The 26,925-nt window shown below is 41.6% G+C and overlaps 1 protein-coding gene and 1 long non-coding RNA gene across 3 annotated transcripts in view; both read right to left on the bottom strand.

Annotated features, from left to right (window-relative positions):
* The window catches only part of LOC131227057 (TATA box-binding protein-associated factor RNA polymerase I subunit B-like), a 32,664-nt gene extending 8,181 nt beyond the window's left edge, over positions 1 to 24,483 (bottom strand). Inside the window, exons 1-4 of one of the 2 annotated variants that reach the window (XM_058222759.1) lie at positions 24,359 to 24,483; positions 20,350 to 21,062; positions 16,528 to 17,367; positions 15,464 to 15,588 (exon numbers count right to left, since the gene is read on the bottom strand). In XM_058222759.1, coding sequence (XP_058078742.1) covers positions 15,464 to 15,588; positions 16,528 to 17,367; positions 20,350 to 20,917 — 1,533 coding nt within the window. In that variant the 5' untranslated portion in view covers positions 20,918 to 21,062; positions 24,359 to 24,483. The remainder of the gene's footprint in view (positions 1 to 15,463; positions 15,589 to 16,527; positions 17,368 to 20,349; positions 21,063 to 24,358) is intronic. The other variant, XM_058222760.1, reaches the window with a different exon arrangement.
* LOC131227058 (uncharacterized) lies at positions 2,809 to 4,590 on the bottom strand. The gene is made up of 2 exons (XR_009162049.1): positions 4,038 to 4,590; positions 2,809 to 3,987 (listed from the first exon to the last, which is right to left on the bottom strand). It is a non-coding gene; the product is annotated as an uncharacterized LOC131227058 (long non-coding RNA).
* Positions 24,484 to 26,925: the final 2,442 nt, after the last annotated feature.

Here is a 26,925-nt window from a genome sequence, read left to right as displayed (position 1 = left end):
TTGAAAGTGGTCTCCCACTTCCCTAATCCTCTTGCTATTTGAATAAAATTCTGGCTAGTCATTAAGGGTGCATTTGGCTGCACCAAATTTCATGATATTTTCCACCAAATTAGACTGATTAATAATGAAATATCATGATATTTGGTGCAACCAAACACGCACTAAAAGAAAACAAAAGAAGCTGAGACCAAACTTGCAATGAGCTATGGGGTCTGAAGCATCTAAAGAGCATATCATAGACATGGTTGATTCTTTATCACTTCCATGAGCATGTTAGCAACAAGGCAGGGAAAGATGGTTGAGACGAGATCAAAAAAAAAATGAAGAAGAAAGGGAGTCACTCGAGCTTGGAGCTCTTTTTCCTAGTTAGTTGACAATCTTTGCATCATTTCAAATATTGCAGTTGGCAGGTGTAAACATCTGCACCAAACCAACGGTTAATATGATACAAGACAATTAACCACTTGCTCTAAAAGCTCGAACTGTTAGATCATGGCGAATTAATCCCTTTATCTCATAGCCCAGGCCCCAAATCCATGGGTTCCGCCCTCTCGTAGGCCCCAAATCCATAGACTTTGCCTCACACGAGTCACCCGCCTCACATGGGCCCCAAATTCATGGGTGATGTGGGTCACTCACCCTGAGTGTGCCCCTGCATCCCATAGGCCACCCCACTCGAGCCCAGTGTGAAAATGCCCCCGCATTATAATAGAAGCACAGAACGTGTGTGTGTGTGTGTGTGTGTGTAAGCGCACTGTAGGTCTCGATATAAATGTGGCGTCCGAATTAGTATCGGTTCCACAACTTCCTGTTTAGGGTGGAACAGAATATGTAATGCAGGGCATTTTCACACCGGGCTCGAGTGGGGTTGCCCATGGGATGCAGGGGCACACTCGGGGCGGGTGGCTCGTGTGAGACGGTACCCACATGATTTGGGGCCCACGAGGAGGGTTCGGCCGAGGTCCTAACCCATGAGATGTGGGGCCCGGGCTATGAGATAAAGGGATTGATTCGCCATGCTCTAACAGTTTGAGCTTTTAGAGCAAGTGGTTAATTGTCATGCATCAATATGCAAACTGCATTAAGTGTGATTCCATTTCCCTGTTTTTTTCTACCCAATCCAAAGGGGGTGAACCCACTTGAGATTTGGGCAGACTGTCCTATCTAACTACTAAAGCAGGAATTTCCAAGCATATCATAAGATCAATTCCCAATCTCAGCATCCCAAGTACATTCTAGTTTATCCTAACTTGTGTTGGTTACCATAGTCTACAAAAGACCACTTCAATGGTCCGTGACTGAAAGTTTAGTCCATGGGATTGCTATGATATAGGGCTCACCTTTATTTAATGGGCCGGTTGATCTGATGCGACCCATGTGCATGGGATAGTGCAGAAAATTCCATGTTCAGTCAAAATCCTTACAGTCAATTAAAAAGGCTTTTGCATGTCGCATGTGAGGTGTTGGGATTTATGGTTTTAAGTGGGGTCCACCTGATGACAAGCTATGATCACCAAAGTTGACATTTTTCTATCATAACCTATCCATAAAAATGATTAAATATCCTTGATCACAGGAAGAAGGAAGTTAAAGACTTCTAATTGGTCAAATAATCTCTAGGAGTCATCTTTTAATCATAGTAGCGAGGCTTGCACGTGCCAAGCTGAGTTACATGTTGTGGTTGATTCAGTTAACAGCTTGGACACATGTTCGGATCCTCCATTGCCTGTCCACTGTTCTGTACAGTTCAGTACACCTACTGAATGGGTGCTCCTAACTTTTTGCACCAAGCAATCTTCAAGTTGGAGTGGACATTTTCAATGGCCTGGATGTTCTATACACATAACAAGTGTGATGCAACAATCAATGGTGTGGATTACATACAATTACAAGCCACATTTGTCAGAAACGAAAACCTGTGAATACTGTGGGAAAAAATTAGGCCACCTGCTAACTAATATGGCAGCACGAGTACACAGGCATCGCACTAAATGCACGGTCCAAGTCTTCCATCTCATAGGTCCCACGGTCCAGATGATTGTGCAAAAAGATAAAATCAGGTCAGTCCACACATCATATTGTCTACACTTTGTCAAAACAATGGATGGATGGTAAAAACCTACTCAGTCCATTAGTGATGGTTGGATTCCCTCCATTTCTTAGCAATGACATCCTAACAATGTGCCCTACCAGATGGACAGATCAGAACAAGCACACATGTGGACCCCAACATGTCACAAAGGACCACGGGCCAGCAACTGCCTCAGCCGAGCACAGTTAGCAAAACGGCATACAGCCAAAAAACAGTACGGGGAATATTTGTGTTTAATTCAGTCTCAGTCACAAAAAATACAGTAAAAAAATCGGTTAAATAAAATAAAATAGCCAGAAATTCAGACGATGAAAAGTTTGGGTTTAACATGGTTCAGACTCAAAATGTGTGTGTGTGTGGGGGGGGGGGGGGGGGGACGCTAGATATGTGTTGCATATATGTGTCTATATATTATATATAAATAAGGTTCAACTAGAAATATTTAATTAAAATTTTTAAATAATTAGAATTTCTATACGTATGAACACTAATGTATGTAGATAGTTACATGATGTTCTTTACCTCTCTCAAATCCTTCCTTTTCAAGTAATCCGCATATAAATTAGTCTGTTTCTACTAAAAAAATTCACCTTTTACTCAATTTTACCAATAGATGGCGAATGCCGATCTCTGTTTTTTAAACTGCCCCCAAAAGTGTTTATAAAAATTTAAATTTAAATTTATATATAAAATAATAATAATAATAAAAATAATAAAAAACGGGTTCTATTGAAAGGGGGAAAAATGTGTTTAATTTGGTTTGCCCAAAAAAACTTGTTTTTAAATTTTTATTTTGCTTATCTTCCAAAATATAAAGATTTTAAATGTTCAGTCAATTATAAGAGGGGTTTTTTTTTTTTCTTTTTCTTTAAATATGGAGTTTAAAACAGAGTTTTGCTAACAGTGGACAAGAGAATACTTACAGATGTTATTCACATTCTGATGCATTAGCACTATATAACTCATGCAGATAAGCTTTGTGGGGTTGTCATAGTTTAGCAAAGGTTTTTAAGTTTCAGTGTCTCATATCTTCGGACATTTTGCATACACAATCTAGACAGTCCAAATCATAGGCACATTGTTGGTGGAACATGAAACAAAACCACCCTGATCTAATCTTAACTATCTAATATCACTCACTCGATTTGACCATTGATCATTCCTTATGCATTCACCTGATGACCGCCAATCTAGTGGCTGGGATTGTTCGATCAGTGTAACTTTAGGACCATGCTAAATTGACACTACAGGCCAACCACTCGGGCATTCTGCATTGACATACCCCATGGATGAGACACCACGACTTCAAAAGTAGTGGTGAATTACCACATTATTGGTGTCCTCATCATATTTCAAGGTGTTCTAGCCAACAGGCACCATCTCCACCCACACTATCACACGCATCACACAAGCAAGATTGCCAAACATGTCAAACATCCTGCGGTTCATCAGGTGGTCCCTAACATGAAGAAGATTGTTGAAATGTCAGGTATCTCCAGTAACCTGACGAGGTAAAACAGTGCATTGAATGTGAATCATTCAAAAGAACAGTGCATTGAATGTAAATCATTGAAAAGTTTGCTCAAGCTGTTGAGTCTTTCTGATGTGTGGATTGACCTAATATAAGCCAAGACAGCTTAAAGTTGTCCCCTACCCACTAAGTGGCTTGGATCAAGAACACATGTGACTCCAGGCACATACAACATAAAGGCCCTACCTCCATCTCATGCGAGAGCATACCTAGCATTCCACGAATGCAAAGAGGCATTAGCACGATATACATAAAGGGACACATAGGGAATTAGACATAGAGATGAAACTCATTCTTTTATATAGGATATGGATAGCCACCTCAAGTGTCTAGAAAACACAACTAAGAAATATAGAAAAATGACCTCCAAACATACAAAAGGAGCAGTTACAACTTACAAGCTTTGCTTCACACACATTTGCAATAAAGCTCGTGTAAACACCACACGTGTGCCAGCATGGCACATGGGTGTGTGATTTAATCCATCATAGGGAATGATTAAATTTTGTTTGGTTGATATGTTTCCTGGGGAAACCTATAAGTAGTCTTTTATTTAATTTCCCTAGGTTCTCCATTCCCCAGTTAAAATTGGGGAATGGAATTCCTGGGGAATATTTAAAAACTAACAAAAAGGAGTGAACCAAACATGTTTTTTTTTTTTTTTTGGTAAAAGGCAGGGAATGACTAAGCCAAGAAATATAGTGAATTCATCAACGAGATATAGCAACCAAACACCCCCTTAATGAATCACTTCTTACAGTATGATATTTATATGAATGAGATCTTGAGCTAACATAGTGAATTCATCAATGCTCATTAGTAATCACTATACTCTAATACAACCAATAGAGTTGTACACGAGTCGAGTTAGCTCATTAGCTCGCTCGGATCAATTCGGAAAAGCTCGACTCGACTCGGATCGAAACTGTGTTCGAACCGAGTTGAGCCATTTTTTCTGAGCTCGGAACATTTCGAGTCGAGTCCGAGCTGGTCCTAGCTCGACTCGGTATTGAGCTCAACTTGACTCGGATTGAGTTTTGAGTCATACATATAGCTTTTTAAATTTTTATTTTTATTTTTTAAAAAAAAAACCCTTACTTCGCCCGACCCTAACCCAGCGGGCCAGCGCCCAAATCGTCCGACTCTCCCCCTTTCGCCCAAATCGGCCAGTAACCCTAACCCGTTTGCCGCCTCTCGGTCATCCGTTCGCCCAAATCCAAGAATCCCGCCCAAATCCATCGTCGTTCTCCACCGCCCGACGAATACTCTCCTTCCAGCGTTTGTCCAAATGACCGACATCTGAAAGTGAGTCCTCTCCTCCCATCTCTCTCCATTTTTCCGGCAAGTAACGGAACCCATCCGACCAGCGACCACTAGTCGGGTGGCTCTGGTACAGTTGGACACCACTGGCCGAGTGGCTGTGGGTTGTGGCCCACTGTTTATATTATTATTATTATCATCATATATTATTGATTTAAAAATAATTAAATTGCTTATTTGATGAATGGATTATGGATCACTGAACTGTAGGACGGTTGGATTTATGGATGATGGATGTATGGGAGGATGGTTGGATTTATGGATGATGGATGTATGGGATGGATTTATGGGGGGATTAGGTGGTGTTGCTGAAGATCATTGTGGGGCCCACTTGGGGCTCGAACACTCGAACTCAAACTTGACTCGAAAAATCAACTCAAACTGGACCGAGCTGCTGGCCGGGCCGAGCTGCTGTTCTAAGCTCGAAGGCCGAGCCGAGCTGAGCACGAGCTGAGGACTCAAGTTGGCCGAGTTGAGCCGAGCTGGGCAAAGCTCGGCTCGGCTCAACTCGTGTACACCTCTAACAACCAAATCCCATGGATGCATCAATGGCTCTGGCATGAAATCCAAGCATCTCATCCATCCAGGGTTGTTCCCTTTCAGTTGTTGAGTCTCTAGCTATGGCACCAACAACCCTTTGGAGGTCGACTACCTCCACCTTCCTAACTACAAGAGTGAATCAAAGTTTATTCGTCCACCCTGTTGCCCTGGACCCTACCATGGGAAACTCCTACTTCTTGTTAAAATCGTTAATGCATGATGTGCTCACACTGCCTCATCAGCATTGACCACCTTCCCTATCCCTTATTGGGTGTCAAACCCATACGCCCTGGGGACTACATGGTGCTTGACAAAATGCACCTTCTACAAGTACTATCATAAGGGAAAAATCCTTCCTATCCCTTCTCGCTACCTCTACATGAGTCTCTTAGATCTTCCTCCCATCCTCATTTCGAGCCCTTCAACCCTATAATCAATTTCTCCTCCTTACAAGAGCCACCTCCAGTCTTTATCATACATGACCGAACCATCTCAATATGCTCTAGTCTCTATATCATTTTATATCTTACTTGGTTCATTCCTAGGTCGCTAAAGATGACCTCATTATTAATGCTATCCTTGCTAGTCTTCCTACACATCAGCCTCAACATCATCATCTCTACAACACTCAATTTATGCTTATGTTGCCTTCTAACTGCCCAACAGGCTGCCCCATATAGCATAGCCATCTAAATAGTTGTGCAATAAAAAGTTCCTTAGGGTTCATAGGAATGTGGTTATCACACAACAATCTAGAGGCACGTCTCCACTTCGTCTTCCCAACACTAGTTCTAATGGAGACATCCATGTAAATCTCCCCATCCTTTTAAAGAATAGAGCTTGTGTAGTGAAACACATTGCTTTGAGTGATCTCTTCTTCTTTCTTTTTTTAATTTTTTGAAAGATGAGAATTTTATTAAGCTGCACAAAGAAAGACTACAAAAACACACAACCAAAGAAAACAAAAGAAGACAAGAAAAAAAGAAACAAAGAAAATAAAATACAATGGCCTGCCTCGTGGTTGGCACAAAACCAAAGAACAAAAGCTTAAGGAGCCCAATCTCTGAACAAAACTAAAACCCTAGAGAACACCCTAGCCAAAGAGATATTGAGATTCCTAAAACAGAGATTATTCCTCTCTGCCCACACAACCCACAAAATTGCCATGAGAAGAGTACGCCACTTCCTTTTTCCAATTGCTCCTCTTGGTTCTGCATGCCACCCACAGAAGAGGTCATCTATAGAATTAGGCATTACCCATGAGACTCCAACGAAACAAAGGACACTCCACCAAATATCCGAAGAGAAAAGACGATGAATAAAGAGGTGGTCTATTGTCTCCTCTGCCCTAAGGCAAAATCGACCACATTGGTGAGAGACATTCCATTTTTTTTTTCAAAATATCTATGGTCAGAATTCTGTTCCGGCCCACCAGCCACCCAAAGGCTGATACCTTCGGTGGCACTTCGTAAAACCACAAGGACCTAGCATGGCAGCAGGTGGTAAAAACTGAAAACGTTGAAAGCGATCGAACAGATAAAAGCCTTGACCCCGACAACAACCAATGAAGAGAATCACCTAGACTAGAAGATGGGAGAAAAACCTGCATACGAGATTAAAAGTAAACTCAATTTCAGAATCAGAAAGATTCCATCAAAAGGGAGGGGGCCAAACACCTCCACCTCCATTGTTTACGAAACAATCTCCCACCAAAATGCTTGGCTTACAAGTGATAGCAAATAACGCTGGGAAAGATTCAGCCATGGTGTGGGCACCACACCATAGATCCAACCAGAAACTCATCTTCAAACCATTACCGAGAGTGAAAGAGACCATTTCAAATACTACAGGGGCTACCCTGGCTATTTCTTTCCATAAAAAGGATGCACGATAAAGAGGAGCTTTTTGTCCACCACCCTTGGCAGAATAGGCCATATTTAGTAGCAATGATCTGACACCAAAGACTTTTACTCTCATTTCCAAACCTCCATATCCATTTTCCGAAGAAAGCCTCATTGACAACCTGGAGGTTCTTAATGTTTGTTCCCCTTATTCATAAGGAGTACAAACCTCTTTCCAGATTAACAGGAGGAATTTCTTAGCAGTTGAACCTCCTTGCTACAAGAAATTTCTTCTTAGTTTGTCAATCTTTACTATTACAGACTTTGGGCAACGAAAAGGAGACAAGAAATAGATAGGCAAATTAGATAGGGAAGCCTTAATTAAATTCAATCTGCCACCTAAAGATAACAGATTGAATTTCCAAGTGCTGAATTTCCTTTCCATTCTTTTAATTATCTTGTCCCATAGTATAAAGGAGGCTTCCCAATACACAAAGGCAGCCCTAACAGAGAGTAGGTAGACACCGACCTTGCATCCAAAAGAATCAGCTAGAGAAGAAGATACCTGATGCAGGACAATTAACCGCTTGCTCTAAAAGCTCAAACTGATAGAGCATGGCGAATTAATCCCTTTATCTCATAGCGCAGGCACCAAATCCATGGGTTAGATACTCGGCCAAGCCCTCCTCGTGGGCCCCAAATCCATGGGCTTTGAGGGCCACTCACCCCAAGTGTGCCCTTGCATCCCACAGACCACCCCACTCGAGCTCGGTGTGAAAATGCCCTCGCATTAATCACCCCCGGTGAGGAGTCTCGAACACGAGACCTCCCGCTCTGATACCAATTTGAGGATGGTATGTTGAAGAGAACTGTAACTTAGTCCTCATCATGTGTCATAGAGTTTTCCAAAAATAACTCATAAACCATACATCTCAATCTGACACAATGGTCTTCGACAAACCATGTAGACGAACTATCTCCCCGAAGAATATCTTCGCCACGTTAGTGGCATTAGACGTTTTAGAACATGGTAGAAAGTGAGCCATTTTCGGAAAATGGTCCACAACTACAAAAATGAAATCGTGCTTTTTAATCGTCTTGGAGAGCCCAAGCACGAAATCCATGCTAATATCAACCCATGGGGCATGGGGGACTGGCAAAGGTGTATATAAACCTGTGTTCTGCCTCCTCTGCTTTGCCAATTGACAAGTCCTACATTGCCCTATGATGTTAGCCACATCTCGCTTGAGACTTGGCCAGTAAAAGTGCTCTTCTACAAGGGCAATAGTCTTGTCACGCCCAAAATGACCAGCTACCCCTCCAGCATGAAGCTCCCAGACAAGAAAGTCACGGAGGGACGTACGAGGTATACATAATCTATCACCTCTAAACAAAAACTCACTGACTAGGACAAACTCACTACTACCCCTAGACTGACCATCTAACAATGATACATACACCTCTCTAAAATCTGGGCAATTAGGATAATCTTCCTTTAAACGCTTAAACTCAGTGACTTCGACGCTCATGGAGAGAAGTAACGCAACCCTATGACTCAATGCATCAGCGGGTTTATTCTCAACCCTAGCCTTGTGCTTCAATACAAAAGTGTGCTCTTGGAGAAATTGGCCCCACTTGACATGCCTCGGGTTCAACTTCTTTTGCGAGTTGAGATAGCGCAAAGCATCATGGTCAGAAAATAAGACGAACTCCTGCGGTAATCGAAAAATGTCACCAATGGTGCAAAGATTGCACTAACGCATAGAATTCCTTGTCATAGGTAGAATACTTTTATTTCGCTTCATTCAGTTTTTCGCTAAAGAAAGCGACAGGGTGCTCTTCCTGACTAAGCACTCCATCTATACCTACACCAAACGCATCACAAGCGACCTCAAAAGCCTTGAAAAAATCTGGAAGTCGCATGACAGGAGCTTCAATCATCTTGACCTTAATCTCCTTGAATGCCCTAGAGGCTGCTTTTGTTCATTGGCACTCCCCCTATTTAATGCAATCGGTAATGGGAGCCATGATGGAACTAAACCCTTTAATGAACCGTCTATAAAAGGTAGCTAAGTCGTGGAAACCACGCACCTCATGAATATTACGTGGCTTAGGCCAACTGACTATGGCCTTGACTTTCTTGGGATCCGCAGACATGCCCTTAGATGACACGATAAAACCTAAGAAGATGAGACTACTAGACAAAAACAAACACTTCTCGAAGTTGGCATATAACTTCCCTGCCCTAAAGATCCCACGCACTAGTCTCGAATGGTGGAGATGTTGTTTCTTAGTCATGCTATAAATAAGGATGTCGTCAAAGTACACAACTAGGAACTTCCACATGAAGGGTCTCAACACCTAGGTCATCACCCACATAAATGTACTTAGGGCATTGGTCAGCCCAAAAGGCATGACTAAACACTCGTACAGTCCATCCTTTGTCTTGAAGGCCGTTTTCCACTCATCACCTGGGCAAATACGGATCTGGTGATACCCACTCTTAAGGTCTATTTTGAAGAAAATTGTAGCATTGGCCATCATGTCCAACATATCGTCAAGACACGGTATAGGAAACCAATACTTAACGGTAATCTTATTGATGGCCTTGCTATCCACACACATATGCCACGTGCCATCCTTCTTGGGTGTCAGAAGGGCAAGCACAACACATGGACTCATGCTCTCCTGAATGAACCCTTTCCTAAGAAGCTCATCAACTTGCTTCTTCAGTTTCACATGCTCCGTGGGGTACATGCTGTAATGAAGAAGGTTTGGGAGAGTCAACCCGGGGACAAGATCAATGGCATGTTGGATGTCCCTCATAGGTAGAAGCTCATTTGGGAGGTCATCAGGAAAGACATCATTGAACTCATCCATCACCGAAATCACCTCACTAGGCAACTCTACACCAACCTAGGGTGAAGCCTCTCTAGTCACGAGGGCATACACCTCCGAATCCTCCCCAGTCTCTCTTTCAAATTCTTTTGCATTAATGATATGAAGAGACTTAGGTTTGGGCTTCCTCGAAGTTCCAAGATCACCCTTCTTGGTGATCTCCTTGTTTCCCGGTATGCTCTTGGGTAGAAGAGGATTCAATCTAATTTTCTTACCCTCAAACATGAATGTACAAATATTCGAGCGACCAAATATTGTAACATCCAAGTCAAATAACCAGGGTCTACCCAAGATGATGTGGCCGACATCCATGGGAACCACATCACACCACAACAAATCCTTCTATGACCCAAACTGGATGGGGATACAACATCGCTGTGAGACCGGAATGGAGGACTCATCAACCCACGACACTCTGTAGGGTTGAGGGTGGGACTCGGCTTTTAAGCCCGGTCGACTCATGGTGCTAGTAGAGACCACGTTGGCACAACTGCCACTGTCCACAATCACTTTACAATTCTTTTCTCCACACTTGGTATAAGTGTAAAATATCATGTTCCTGCGTCAATCATCATTTTCTTTAGCTTGGGTAAAGGCCCATCTGACCACTGCGAGAGTGTGAGTCTCTTGATCATCAAACTCCTCATCACTAGCACCAATCAGGCTCATGCTCCTCTACGTTGCAATTGTCCTCGTCCTCCTCATCTGCCATGATAAGAGTTTTACCTCTTTCTTTGTTTGGGCATTCCTTTGGAGGTGACCATAACCATTACAACAGAAACACTACATGTGCTCACTTTCGTTCGAACTAGTGTTGACTAGATCCCTACCTTTAACATCTCTGTTATAGGTGGGAGAACCAGTTGGGCCTTTGGTCTGGCTCCTAAGCTTTGGTCGACTGCACTAGGTATCGCTCAAGCTCCTCTACCCTAAGGTAGGCATCCTCTAGTGTACCAATGTCATGAGGGATGAGCTCACGCCTAATCTCAGGGCGCAGGCCCGTCCTAAAACGAGACAGGGTCACAGCAGGGGACTCATTGACATCACATATCACATCATGTACTCCTCGAATCTCTCGATGTAATCCGATACAGACATCGACCATTGCCTCAAGGATTGCCACTGGTCCAAAAGACGATCACGGTAGGAAAGCGGGACATATTTTTCTTTAAGAAGTTCTTTCATCTCAACCCATGATGTAATGGGTTCATCTACATGCTGCTCTGCCTTTCGTTCTGTATTGGTCAAGAACAACTTGGCTTAACCCGTCAACTTCATCTTAGCGAACCTCGCTCAATGGAGATATGATAGTGACATATCATGCCACTCAAAGAAGTGGTCCATGTCAGCTAGCCAGTCAAGGAAATGCTTCGGGTTCAAGCGACCATCAAAACTGGGAGCATCGACTTTGATGCTCTTCATAACCCTATCCTCAGGGTCATAACGATCTCGTGACTCTCTACGAGGTGCATGAGCGCACGGTCCTACATGACCTACTCCATGACCAAAGTTCCTATTATGACCCCTAATGGTTTCTACTGGGACTGGACTCTGCTTAACTGGGTCCTCATCTACTGGCTCTCCTACCTGAAACTGGTGATCTTCCTCGGTGATGGGGGTACCGTGAGAGGTAGCCTCTAGCCGCGTGATACGTTGGTTGTTGGCAGTCAATTGCGCGGTAGTGGTCTTATTGTGCGTCTTAATGGCCGTCAAACGGCGGTTAATCCTTTCGAGAGCCTCAACGATCTGATCCGGATTCATGGTGGGGAATAGACTAAAACCACGACCTGTTCACATTTGCATACACTAAACGACCCTAATGAGAGACAACCTAGATATGTGTGTACTATATGATGAATGCGATGCGAAAATCAGATTTGATGACGTCTAATGTGACACTATATGATGCATATGTACTTTATGTATGATAACCCTATGTACCTTAAACCCTATGGACAACTTTAGAGTGATTCTAACAAGGCTAAAACTGAAAATCCAGCAACTAGGTATCTTAAAGTCACTAAATCTGAAAATTCCGTCAATATAGGACTTTAAAAACACCTAAGCAGAAAATTCAACAAGCTATATGTGACCTATATCCTCTACTATGGGTATGAGAATTTTGTCGAACACCTACCCTATGCTAGACCTAGGCTCTGATACCAAATTTGATGCAGGACAATCAACCACTTGCTCTAAAAGCTCAAACTGATAGAGCATGGCGAATTAATCCCTGAATCTCATAGCCCAGGCCCCAAATCCATGGGTTAGATCATTGGTCGAACCCTCCTCGTGGGCCCCAAATCAATGGGTTTCGCCCCCTCATGGGCCCCAAATCCATGAGCTCTGCCTCACACGAATCACCCGCCTCCCACGGGCCCCAAATCCATGGGTTTTGCGAGCTGCCCACCCCGAGTGTGCCCCTGCATCCCACAGGCCGCCCCACTCAAGCCCAGTGTGAAAATGTCCCCGCATTAATACCTTCATATACAGATTAATCCCATAAAACTCACTCTTTTAGAGATTAACTTTCAAACTTGAGACAACCTAAAACCAGCATATGGACATACTAAAAAAAGAAACCATATTCTTATCAACCTCACAAAAAAATAATCATGTTGTCAGCAAACTAAAGGTGGCAAATAGCAAGGGGGAAGTTTTTCACACTAAAACCCCTAAAAAGGCCAATCTCTTTTCCTTTAGACAGCATGCCACTAAGCACTTCAATGATCAACAAGAGGAAGGGGGACAGTGGGTCACCCTAACAGAGGCCCTTGGATGCCCTAAAAAAACCAATATCAATTAATAAGAACAGAGTATTGAGGGGAAGAAATGCATTTTCTTATCCAAGCCCTCCATTTGAAACTGAAACCCATCCTATCATGAATGTAGTCAAGAAAGGCCCAATCGACATGATCATAGGCTTTCTCTAGCGCCAGGAATGTGCTTCCCATCTCTATGGCCAAATGATTTTGGTCGGAATAAATCTAAAATGAATCTAAATAAGTCATCCTTCACAATTTCCCAAAATGATTGGAAAAATGAAATAGGAAAGCCATCCAAACCAGGAGCTTTATCCCTTCCTAACCCCTAAACTACCTCTTTCATCTCATCTAGGTCAGATGTTTGTCACACATGTGGGACAAGGCCAAAAGAGTAATTATTAATTGTAATTCAAAAATTCTTATCACTTCCTATATGATGCCAGAGTCATAGACCCATTGAATTTTCAAGAGGAACCATGAGTAGCAAACTAACAAAGTAATTCGTAATGTACAAGCCAAAATAGGTAGGTAGTTCCCAGGAAGCAAGACATGATGGTGTGGCATGTTGAAAAATCAGGCTATTTTACAGTGCAATGCTTCTCTAGGCTTCTTTAGAAACCAGCCCCGGGGATTCAAACAGCTCATTCCTTTTAACCTTGGTTTTATGGAGCCCCCAAGGTAACAACCATTGTATGGTTGCTGGGCAAGAAAAGGGTGCTCACGATCAACAATCTCCAGAGAAGATCCATGATGCTTGCTAATGTATGTACGATGTGTATGAACAATGTAGAGTTGATAAATCATCTCTTCATCCATTGTGCCTTCACTCACAAGGTGTGGGTTTACTTCCTTACCCTTCTCAACACTGCTTGGGTAATGCCAAGGTCCATTGTTGGTCTCCTACTCATGTGGTGCGGTGAGTTGGGAAGGAAGGAAAGGAACGGTCATTGCTTTCGCAATAGAAGTGCCTTGGTGGAATAAGTCATTACAAGAGTGAAACTTGATATTGTGGGTTGGGCGTCCAGCTTAAAAGCCGTGGACAATTGTAATATTTTATCTTTCCTTGGGTTGGAGTTTTCCAGCAATAGCACCTTGCGTTGGCGGTTTTTCTTTAATAAAATTCCATTATTAAAAAAAATTAGTGCTTTGTTTAACAAGTTTTAAAAGCTAATTATATAAGGGCATATATGTCCTTTTCTTTTTTAGATTGTGTTATAATGCTCATACACAAAGGGGGGTCTATTTGTCCTTAGGTTTGTCGTTGTAAGGGTACAACATATGAACACACAGTAAGCTCTCCTTGAAATTGAATGACTCCCATTCCAAATATACAAGGCATCACATGAATTACAAAAGGTTCGATGAAAACATCCAAATATTGACTCATACATCACATGATTGTTTTCTTTTTCTTTATGACTTGCTACATGAATGAATTTACACGGGCCCATGGAGTTTTTTCAAGTAAATCTTACAAATGTAAATTTCAGTGAAAAATATGTATAATTATAAATTTCCTGGAACAAACTACCATGTATTTTGTGTAAATTTATAAAGTTAACGTTTTGTAATGAAGTACACTTGAGTCATCAATCTTTTCTTTCACTTTATTTTCTTCTTCTTCGTCCTTTTATTATTTTTTATTTTTTTGCATTTACTATGAAAGGAATGTGATAGTCTAGTCTTTTAATCCTCAATCAACACTGCCAACATCATTTTTTTGACACATGAAATTGTACCAAGCTTCTTCTTTTTTCCAAAATTTTATTCACATACAAATTCTCCAGAATTGATGTGTCAGATATCTTGCAAGAATGAAAATGGGGCAATGAAGGTTTTTTTTAAAAAAAAAAAAAACAACAACAACAACAATAACACTACAGCAAATAAGATGATTTATGACACACTACGAGGAATTATATGTTACTCAACCCAAGGGTATGTACAGTATCCACAGGTCAGTTTGGATAGGTAGAACCCATGGTTTTGTTGCCAGGACTTTTGATGTGATGGTACTACAGTGGATGGTGCATGAGCCAAAGTCTCCCTGCTTGGAGACAATCTTAATCCTTCAATATTGTTGGGAGATGGGTATGGAGGAACACATAACTGCCCATCCCCTAACAAATATGTTGCTTGATCATTAAGAAAAGAAACAAACTCATGGTCCACATTCCACTGAAAATGGCCAAAGATGGGCCGGCTAGGATTTTTCTGTCTGAGAGAATTTTGGGTTATGGACAATCCACTGCAAGGCCCACCTACCACAATCTGAATTGCTGAACCATGGACCCTGCTTCCACAAAGCGAGGTTCTAAGGGTACCATGCATTTCCTTGGTTTGAAGAGTATCTAACTCGACAAATCAATGCAGGCTCCTGGTTCTAAAAATACACAACATGTCAGAGAAAGCCAGCCATAAGTATTACATCCAAAATAGAATCCATTTCCTAAATCTTGTATTGGAGTCACATTACCTCTCGATCCTCAAATATATCCCACAATTGTTGAGCAACATTCTCCTCTTCATATGACATTGTTAGTCCAGCAAAGACAACATCCTTGCAGTATTTTAGATATGATGGCAAGTCCTTTGAATACTCTGTCAAAAAACATAGCAGATCCTCAGGCATTTTGAGCAAGTGCTAATAATAACAAAAGCTATGTTCCCTGCAGCCATGAGGTAACAGGCAATTCACAATGCTTGATCTAGCATTTGTTTGGCCCAAAAGAAAAACTATAAATGTGGGGGTTGTGATCCAAATCCCTCGTACAGAGGGCCCCATCTCGGATGTGAGATTCCCAAAAAAATCTCACCCTTCAGATTTTCCAAAGCATCTCATTGGACCCCCATCAAATGCTAGCCATTGCTGCAATTGTCAATTTTCATCTGATGACCATGATCATCTGATAGGGGACATATTGGGGCATAGCATGTGCCGGGATGGAGCTCACCAGATCAACAGCTTAAATAACCAAAAGGTTGGCTCACCTGTACCACTGCAAATCTGAACAAAAAAGATGCATTTTTTTCAGTAGACCACATCATGTAAAACGTCATAAGGTAAAGGTCTACATGGTTTACTTGAAGTGATTATGTAAATAATGAGCTTGGCTAAGTGCACATGCATATGCAATAAAGCTAATGTACACACCAGGCATGTGCCAGCATAGCACGATAGGTCCAAGATCCAATCCATCCATTGGAAAGACAACACTATAGTGGTGCCCTAGCCCAACAATCAGGTTGATCGACTGGTCAGGTGGGCCACAGTTTGCAAAACAAATGTACAGGTATGAAAAACTTGGGTGAGGTTTTGTAACCCATTCACCTGTTTCCAATATAGAGATTCACATGCTGAGTGGACCAGATTCATATTTGGAAAACATGTAGAAAGTCAGAAAAACCTGATGGATGGATTAGATCTCAGACCTATTGCATGTGTGCGCATAGCAGAGCTCTGTAAATAATAACACTCGTACCCAAGAAAATAATACCAACCAAAGAAAAGACAATATATAGCTCATGCTAGGGACCCACCATGTATGTTGGTGAGCTTATGATATGCCTTCTCAAGGTTGGACAATAATTCTGCAGTGTCCAACTCAGAACTCTGAATGTGTGATGAGCTACTACTTCGGTTTGTATCCATGACCATCTCACTGGAATTAGCCTTCGCATCACCAGCCTTCTTACCAACCTCACGTGAATGAACAGATTTTTCTGATGCTTGATTGACTTGGACAGCCTGTTTGGAGTTGCTGACGCTAGACAAACTCGTTTCCCACTTCCCCAAACCATTTATATCATACAAAACCCTAATAGCTACGATTAGAATCGACATCACGCAGACACGAGTTGGCAGACTGCATGGACTTGTCGAGAACCATAAATCTGGAGGCATCGACCACTCAAAAATACGGTTTGCATGTGGAAGAATCTTCTCCACAGGAAGTGAGAGCTGTATGAGATAGCGACGAGCTATTGAATAGAAGTTCACCGAAGGAAGGTGCAATCCTATACGTTCTGCAACAGAGCTTGCCAGCAATTCCAAATGATGTATTCCAACAGCTCGAACAGGCCTAAACAAATGCCTTGAAGTTAACGGGCATGTGCTTGAATGGGCCCCAATGTGTTTTTCAATGTCAAGAAAAGCAGCCATGTATGGAAGCTTCCCCTCAAGCGCCCATTTCAATATGTCAGTTGGTAGGATTGCCTCCCTGGCAATATGACAAGCCAAAAGACAAATAGCCAAAGATGAAGCCACCGGTATTCTCATTTTCAGACTTTTACTCCAAATAAACGCCGCTCTCTGTCCATACAAGGTATGCGGTTCTGTTTTATGTTTACCACCAATAGGCTTGCAAAAGATTTCAGCTTCTGCAACCAAAGAGGAAATGTTATTTAGCAAAATGAAAATAGCATAATAGTACAGTAATGTTCTTGGTTTCATCCAATAGATGCTCAAGTCATCATATAAGGAAAAGAACCTGACATGCACAACAAAGACATTGGATTTTTGGTTTTACATGAACCAAGTTCCAGTGATCCAGACCGTTGATATGATGGCCTCACAGTGTATGGGCCAATTTCTAAAAATGATTGCAAACAAAGAATATTTGACCTTTTCTTTTTCTTTATTTTCTTTTTTGAACGAGAGTATTTGCCCTTTCTTAGTTGAATGACTTTTGCTGTATTTTCTTTCTCGATCATCTATTGTTGGCCTTTGGTAGAGTGGAATGGCAGAAAAGGATTCATGTGGCCAACCCAATTAGTTGTGATAAGGCTTCGATGATGATGATGATGATGTCTATCGATGGCCTCCTAATGAAGGGTTAAGGATTCTTTCCATCTGGCAGATCATTAATGCGTGGCCCATCAAAAGTTGGGTCCAATATATCAACAGTTTGGATCACTGGACCATGGACTGCACTTGTACAAAATGTAAAGAATACAGAAATTTGGGACAAGCAGCGTGTGATACTGCTTTACAAGGCCATCTCTGACACACTGCATCTCTTCCCTCTGACAAACAGGTAAGGATTGAAAATTGCAAACTCCTGATCAGCACCATTTTGGGGTTAACAACTCATCAAAGAGGCAGTCCACTGATTGACTGCCTGCATCCATTAGCCTGTGCAGCAATCCGATGGTTTGTAGGCAAAACCAAAATAGTAGACTAAAAGTAAACAGTATGCTTCTTTGGTATTAGATAATTTTGTTTCTCCATTCATCATCAAACAGTGAAAACGAAAGAAGACATGACTCTAGAGTTAAACATGCAATCTATTTGCATGATATCTACACTCCATGCTTAGAGTTTTTGGACTAAAGAATGCATTTACCCGTCATCTGATGTTGATGAGGAACCATCTCCAGTAAACAGACATCAGCCATCATAAATTCCAGTCCACCAATCATCCAATCTTGATGAGGAACCATAAGTTCCCATGCCAAAAAGGATGGCTAGGTTCACAGAAGGGGAACTTTTAGAAGCATTGACCATCACAAGATGAAAAGTGTTTATAATTGAAATTTGTTGGTCCAACTTGTATAGGAAGCTGGCAAGAATGACAGAACAACACTAGTTCAGGACAAATATTGCATATTTCACATTTGCAGCCATGCAGCTTATCTACTCAAATAGTGGAGCAGTTCTAATGTAGATGCCAAAAAGTACAAACTTTCAATTGGAAGCCTCCCCAATTCTATAGTCACAACGATTAGATAACATTTTGATAATCTAAATTAGAGGCTAGACTATGATCTTTCACCACATTTTCTAAATGGTGGGGACTCATCCACCGGACCCAAGACATACACATAAGCCAATCCAAACTACATAAATTCTGGGTCCCATTCTGGACAAAGCATACCCAATATCATACTTGATCAAACAACCTCAGCCATCTTTTTCCATTTGAACATTGACACTCTGGCAATTTATTTTTATCCATTCATTTTATGGCCACTGTGATGCCGAACAATTAATCACTTGCTGTAAAAGCTCGAACTGTTAGAGCATGGTGAATTAAACCCTTTATCTCATAGCCCAAGCCCCACATCTCATGGGTTAGGACCTCGGCCGAACCCCCCTCGTGGGCCCCAAATCACATGGGAACCGCCTCACACAGTCCGCCCACCCCGAGTGTGTCCCCGTATCCCACAGGCTACCCCACTCGAGGCCGGTGTGAAATGCGCATTAATCACCCCCGGTGAGGAGTCTTGAACACAAGACCTCCCTCATGGGCCTCGCCCACCCCGAGTGTGCCCCCGCATCCCATGGGCGACCCCACTCGAGCCGGGTGTGAAAATGCCCCTACATTAATCACCTCCGGTAAGGAGTCTCGAACACGAGACCTCCTGCTCTGATACCAATTTGATGTAGGACAATTAACCACTTGCTCTAAAAGTTAATTATCCTGCATCAAATATTTAATGCAAGACAATTAACCACTTGCTCTAAAAGCTCAAACTGTTAGAGCATGGCGAATTAATCTCTTTATCTCATAGCCTAGGCCCCACATCTCATGGGTTAGGACCTCGGCCGAACCCCCCTCGTGGGCCCCAAATCACATGGGTACCGCCTCACACGGGCTGCCCAACTCGAGTGTGTCCCCGCATCCCATAAGCTACCCCACTCGAGCCCGGTGTGAAATGCGCATTAATCACCCCCAGTGAGGAGTCTCGAACACGAGACTTCCCCCGTGGGCCTCACCCACCCCGAGCGTGCCCCTGCATCCCACAGGCGACCCCACTCGAGCCCGGTGTGAAAATGCCCTTGCATTACGTTGATTGGACAGTTAGGATCTCTAGTGAATGTAGTTTTCATGCCGGGTTCCATCGAAAACCAACCACATAGTTTGGATAGTCTGTGTTGACATGCATTAATCCCACGTCTGGTGGATGAATTGCCACCATTTAAAAAGGCTAGTGAGTTTAGATGATATTCTTCATAACTTCAACATCATCATCTAAGCCTTATCTTTACTAATTGCAATCAGCTATATGTATTCTATTCCATCATTCCACTCTATTAAGGACCATAACTTCATATTAGCAACCCAGGACATCGAAAGTAGCCAATTTGGGACCGGATTCATGACGAAAGTTACAACAAAAGTTTGATGTCGGCTGCCAACCTAACGTAATGCTCCTTCTTTATCCAGGCTTGGGAGCTACAGTGAGAGCACAAAACTCCCATGGACACTATCTAATAGACTATTACATAGTTTGATTACAAATTCAAGTGCAATCTAATAGTCCATTAACATAGGGTGATTGCAACCAACCAATTCTTCATAAATTCATTAAATGCAAAAAAAAAAAAAAAAAGTATAGAGAGAGAGAGAGAGACCTTGCCTTCTTTCCCGACCCGGTCTTCAAATGCCTTCTCCGAGTCTGCTATCACATCAGTTGCCCACTGCTCTTCAAAAACCCCCGACGTTGCCACGTACCTCAACCAGATTGTCCCTGACAACCCACAAATAGATGCGCTAGCTCCAAACCTGTCCACAAGTGCCTCACACTGCATCTGAATCATGAGCTGCACCCCCTCCACATACCGCAACCTGATGTTGTTCACAAGCATGTTGGCATCAATAGGATCCATTGAGTTCCCAAAATCCAATGGCATGGATATCTCTTCCTCGAAAAGGTACGGCTTGTCTTCTTCTTTTGGGGGTTTTAAGGATTTAGGGAACGGGGTCGGGTTTTGGGATTGGGAAATTGGTTCAGATTTGATCTTACGGCTGTGGGCCAGATTGTAGATGCCACTATTGAAGAGATCTTCACCTTGGCCAGCGGTATCAATGACATCTTGGGCTTGCGACCCACAGGTTTGGCAGTAATAGAAACCATCATCACCATTGTTGAAGGTAGCAAGATGGCCACAGTTATCACAATAAAGGATCTTGTCATCAGTGTCCATTTGGCTTAGAAGGAGAAGGCAATGGCAAGGAAAGGAGAAGCAGGTTTGGAAAGCAGTGGGTTCTGTAAGGCACAAGAAGTTAACAATCTCATTCTCAGCAATTTCTTTGCATGAAAGTTCTGGATATTTCAAATTTTGTGGTTTTCTGTAATAAAATCAAAAAATAAAAATAAAAATAAAAAAAATCTTGTGAAAATTAAAATAAGATAAATAATACGAAGAAAATAAACTAACGTAATATATAAAGTGATCATGAGTGAGAGATATAGAAGGAACATGCGGATAAATAAAAATAAAAATAAGTGGTTTCAAGAAAATCAGAAACTTGAGCGGTGGTTTAAACAAATGTTTAGGAACATAAAAATGGCAATGGTCTGATTTAGCATGTATTTTGGGCCTCCAATTGTGAGGCTATGATCATACAATCTGTCTATTTTTTTAGCAATAGTTATTCATGGCATGCCACCCATTGGATGGATGCTCAAGTAGGAGTACAAGTGCGCCCACAAGCAGTTGGTTATAACACTAAAACTTGCTAATCAAACAATCTCTTCCATCCAAGAGGTGTTATACACAGTGTTTGAAATATCAGTATCGTGTTACATATCGCATCATTGGGATACAGATACGTATTGGTTATCGCATGGGATATATCGTTTGTATCGGATAATTTATTACATTTTTAAGAAAACATTAGGAAATTGGTTGATTTTTCAATGAAACTTCAGGATTGTTAAAAAAAGACTTTAACACACATTTTTAAATCATAACATCTCAAAAAAGAAGTGCAGATAATAGGTTTCCTTTGTATAGGGTCCTAAGCTATGGCTTGTCTGACTGAACTAATGCAATTATATTCAAATTGAATGCATAACATTAAGAGTGTATGTGATGATCATTTCATCAAACACTCCTAAATACTTTGAAATTAGTCTCAATAGACAGCTGGTTGAATGGAAATTTATAAAAAATAATAATAATAATTTTAATAATTTTAATTAAAAATGATTTTTATTTTTCAAAAAATGGCAAGGACTTAATAAATCAGTAGATCAGCCCTCATACATGCTTGATTTCATGTTTGGAGTGCAACATTGGAAGCAATTTGAGAGAAATTGGACAAATTTCAATTTTTTTTCCAAATTTTCCCAAATCGGACCGTCTACACTCAAATTTCGAAATTAGAGTGTATGTGATGATCATTTCATCAAATACTCATGTCCTAAATACTTTGAAATTAGTCTCAATTGACAGCCGGTTAAAGGAAAAAAAAAAAAAAAATGGAAAACATGAAGAACCAATGGATATCAAAATCAAAGCTCCAACTCTATTATTTTTCATACAAAACATGAAGAATCAGTATATTTGTAACAATTTGATGCTGATTTAAGATAATTTCAACAACAACAAAAAAAAAAAAAAAAGGATTCAAAAATTGAAAATGCACACCGGATCAAACATGTGGGATATATTGGCACTACCTATGTGTTTCATATCGCATAGGTGGGATATATCGGCCGATATCGTCGATATTTAAAACATTGGTTATACATGGCTCAGGCTGAAAGGATGTACAGTAACCATTTGGGATTTCATTTTGCACAAGTGGGGCCAAGTGGGACCCTAGGTTTATTGATCTAAACAATTGATAGGGTCCCATTTGTGGATGGCCCACGCACCAAAAATCACCAGACCGGAAGAATCTAACCCTTCAAAGGTAGTTGGATAATATACACTAAGAGAGGATACAACAATGATTCACATTCAACCAAGAAAAAGGCTAAATATTATATAGCTAGGATCTTCCGATCTGGGGGATTTTGGGGATATGGGTCAGCCATGGTGAAGCTCATCACACCAACATTTGCATTACTAAACCATGGGTCCACATGAACCAACAGAGAACCTAAACCGAATAGTAAAGCCATATGGCCTTAGCATTGTATGATTCTTCTTCATGCAATTGGCTCCAATCCATTGGCCAGTTCTTGGAAGGGCCATATCCTCAAAATCAGACCCCATTGGATGGCAAGGATCGGTTTTTGAGGATATGGCCCTTTAGGCTCTGCCCCCATCAATTTGGAAACTTTGAAATGGATCACAATTGAACGGTGGAAAAGGCACAGAGATATTTCGATCTATGGTTTATGGATATGATCGTTGTCTAATAACATTGTTCATCGTTAACAAAAACACAGTATAAAAGCATAAATGGTCAGATGCAGTAAACGCTCCCGTCTGCAAAACAGGTCCCAAGCAGAGTACTGATTGGGCCAGACTCATTATCATCCTATCCTCTGCTGGGGAGGTGAAGCATGATCCCACCCTCATTTGATGGACACTCCGAACCGCCGCTCATTTACATCCACCCATACATCATAAAATGGCAGGCATATATGCCAATCCAGACCATACAAATAGTGGGCCCCACTGTTGATGCTACATAGACCATTCAGATACAACTGAAAAGGGCAGGACTGGTTATCATTGCATCCTCATTCTAGGGGAGGTGGAGACGTGAAGCATGATCCCCACCTGCAGTTCATGGACACTCCAACAACCACTCATTTATGCCCACCCATATATCATAAACATGGCAGGCATATAAGCCAAGCCAGTCCATACAATTAGTGGGGCCCACGGTTGGTGGCGCTCCAGATATGACTGAAATGGGTGGGAATCCACATCATCTTATCCTTCTTCTAGGGAAGTGAAGCATGATCCAGCCCACATTTCATGGACACTCCAAATGGCCACTCACAATCCATGCATCGTAAACACAGCAGGCATATATACCAATCCAGACCATACAAATGGTGGGCCCCACTGTTGATTATGGATAGACCATCCAGATACGATTGACAACAGACCATAGACTGGTCATCATTCCATCCTCATTCTAGGGGAGGTGAAGTGCGGTCCCACCGCTTTTGATACAGACACTCCAAACACCTGCCAAGTCATACCCACTCATACATCATACACATAACAAGCTTATACGCCAATCCAGACCATCCCAATAGTGGGCCCCACTGTCTCGTGACATGTAACCCAAAGTTACACTGTTCCAATTATCTAAACCGTCTAATTACTCTCCAGTTGAAATTGGGTAGCTGAAACCTTGCTTTTTACCCGTCCATACGATGCTCACAAACCCGACTGTTATGATCAACCAATCAGTGTGATGTTTAGACCGTTCCACCACATTCACTCACCGAAAAAATACCAAAAATTCCCTATTTTCTTGCTCATTATCTAATCTACGCCTACGAAAATTATTGCTAATTACAGATTGTCAGAAGTTTATATATATATATATATGAAATACATAGATTCGGAATTTCAGTTGCAGAGATTCCATCAAAGAAAAAGAGAAAATTAAGAACTTTCGCAAAAAAAATAAATAAATAAATAATTGCTTTTATTTTGCCGCCGTGGTACCTGTAGTCTCCTCCAGACAGGACTAACTTCCGGTGAGAATCGTTGCCAGAACTGAGTCAACCCGGCCGAAATCAGTAAAATCGGGGAGAGAGAGAGAGAGAGAGAGAGGAGGTAGGGCATCTGTAGAGAAATTTCCTACTGCACGACCCTTTTATGGCCCACCAGCCTTTTGAAGCCCACCTCTTTTTAAGCTTCCAAGAATACTCCCCTGTGTACAGCCGACTTTTCAAGGGACCAAAATACCCCCGTCATTCATTCCTTCCGGAAGCCGATTGGCTGGTGTGCGAAGACGAGCGCTGACGCTCCTCGACATGGGCCCCACAATGATGTATTTATTATATCCACACCGTTCATCCATATTTCGAGATCATTTCAGAGCATTATCGGAAAAAAGAGAATACATCCAAAGATCAACTGGACCACACCACAAATAGCAGCGGGAAACTTGATTTTCACTGTTAAAAATTTCATAGGGCCCACCATAACATATATTTTCCATCCAATCTATTCATAAGGTCACAAAGACCTGGATGAAGAGGAAAAACAAATTTCATATTGATCTAAAACTTCTGTGACCCCTCAAAGGATTTCAACGGTAGACGTTCAATCCTCTACTGATTTTTACGGTGTGGTCCACTCGATAGCAATATCTGTCTTATTTTTCGTCCCAAGCCTTAATACAAGTTTGCCAAATAAATGAACGATTTGGATATAACATATACATCATAATGGGACCCATTAAAAGCAATAGGATTACAAGAGGGAAAAAAAAAAATTATTTACAAGGATAACTTTTTCTCTCGTACATTTTTCTTGAATACATTTTTCTTTCATGGGTTACTTCGGGCAGGGGATAACACTTTAGGTAACTAACTTACTTATTTTTCAAGATTCCATAAAGTCGATGGTCGAAAATCCATTTCATTCACTTCGCGATCAATTTTATTTATTTCATTCACTTTGCGGTCAAGTTCAACCAGTTAGCGGTGAATTTCATTTATTTCATTTCACGGTCAATTCCATGCATTTCACGGTCAATTCCTTACACATTCACGGTCAATTCGCTTCACTTCACAATCAATTCCATGCATGTCACGGTCAATTCGCTTCACTTCACTGTCAATTCCAACTATTCCCCATCACTTTGCGGTCAATTTCATGCATTTCACGATCAATTTCCTTTACTTCACAGTCAATTCAATGCACTTCACGGTCAATTCCCTTCACGGTCATTTCCATTCATTTCACGGTCAATTCTGGCCATTCCCCTTCACTTCATGGTCAATTCAATGCATTTCACGGTCAATTCCCTTCACTTCACGGTCATTTCCATTTATTTCACGGTCAATTCCGGTGATTCCCCTTCACTTCACGGTCAATTCTATGCATTTCACAGTCAATTCCCTTTACTTCACGGCCAATTCAATGCATTTCAAGGTCAATTTCCTTTACTTCACGGTCAATTCCATGCATTTCACGATCAATTCCCTTCACTTCACGGTCATTTCCGTTCATTTCACGGTCAATTTCGGCGATTCCCCTTCACTTCACGGTCAATTCTATGCATTTCACGGTCAATTCCCTTTACTTCACGGTCAATTCAATGCATTTCATGGTCAATTCCCTTTACTTCACGGTCAATTCAATGCATTTCACGGTCAATTCCCTTCACTTCACGATCAATTCCATGCATTTCACGGTCAATTCCGGTGATTCCCCTTCACTTCATGGTCAATTCAATGCATTTCACGGTCAATTCTCTTTACTTCACGGTCAATTCCATGCATTTCACGGTCAATCCCCTTCAATTCATGGTCAATTCCATGCATTTTACAGTCAATTCCGGCGATTTCCCTTCACTTCACGGTCAATTCTATGCGTTTCACGGTCAATTTCCTTTACTTTACGATCAATTCAATGCATTTCACGGTCAATTCCCTTCACTTCACGGTCAATTCCACACATTTCACGGTCAATTCCGGTGATTCCCCTTCACCTCACCATCAATTCTCTTTACTTCACGGTCAATTCCACACATTTCACGGTCAATTTCGGTGATTCCCCTTCACTTTACGATCAATTCTCTTTACTTCACGATCAATTCCATGCATTTTCACCAGAATTGACCGTAAAGTGAAGGAAATTGATCATGAAATGAATTGAAATAACCGTGAAGTGAAGGGGAATCGTCGGAATTGATTGTGAAATGCATGAAAATGAATGTGAAGTGAAGGGAATTGACCGTGAAGTGAAGGGAATTGACCATGAAATGCATTGAATTTATCGTGAAGTAAAGGAAATTGACAGTGAAGTGAAGGGGAATCGCCGGAATTGACCGTGAAGTGCATGGAAATGACCGTGAAGTGAAGGGAATTGACCGTGAAGTGCATAAAATTGACCGTGAAGTGAAGAATTGACTGTGGAATGCATGGAATTAACAGTGAAGTGAAGGGAATTGACCGTTAAATGCATTGAATCGACCGTGAAGTAAAGGAAATTGACCATGAAATGCATGAAATTGACCGTGAAGTGAGGGGGAATCACCGGAATTGACCGTGAAGTGAAGC

The sequence above is a fragment of the Magnolia sinica genome, chromosome 15, assembly GCF_029962835.1.
Source record: "Magnolia sinica isolate HGM2019 chromosome 15, MsV1, whole genome shotgun sequence".
In the NCBI taxonomy this organism is placed as follows: Eukaryota; Viridiplantae; Streptophyta; class Magnoliopsida; order Magnoliales; family Magnoliaceae; genus Magnolia; species Magnolia sinica.
Note: the sequence above shows the minus strand (reverse complement) of the source record. Positions and strands in the feature narration are given on the sequence as shown.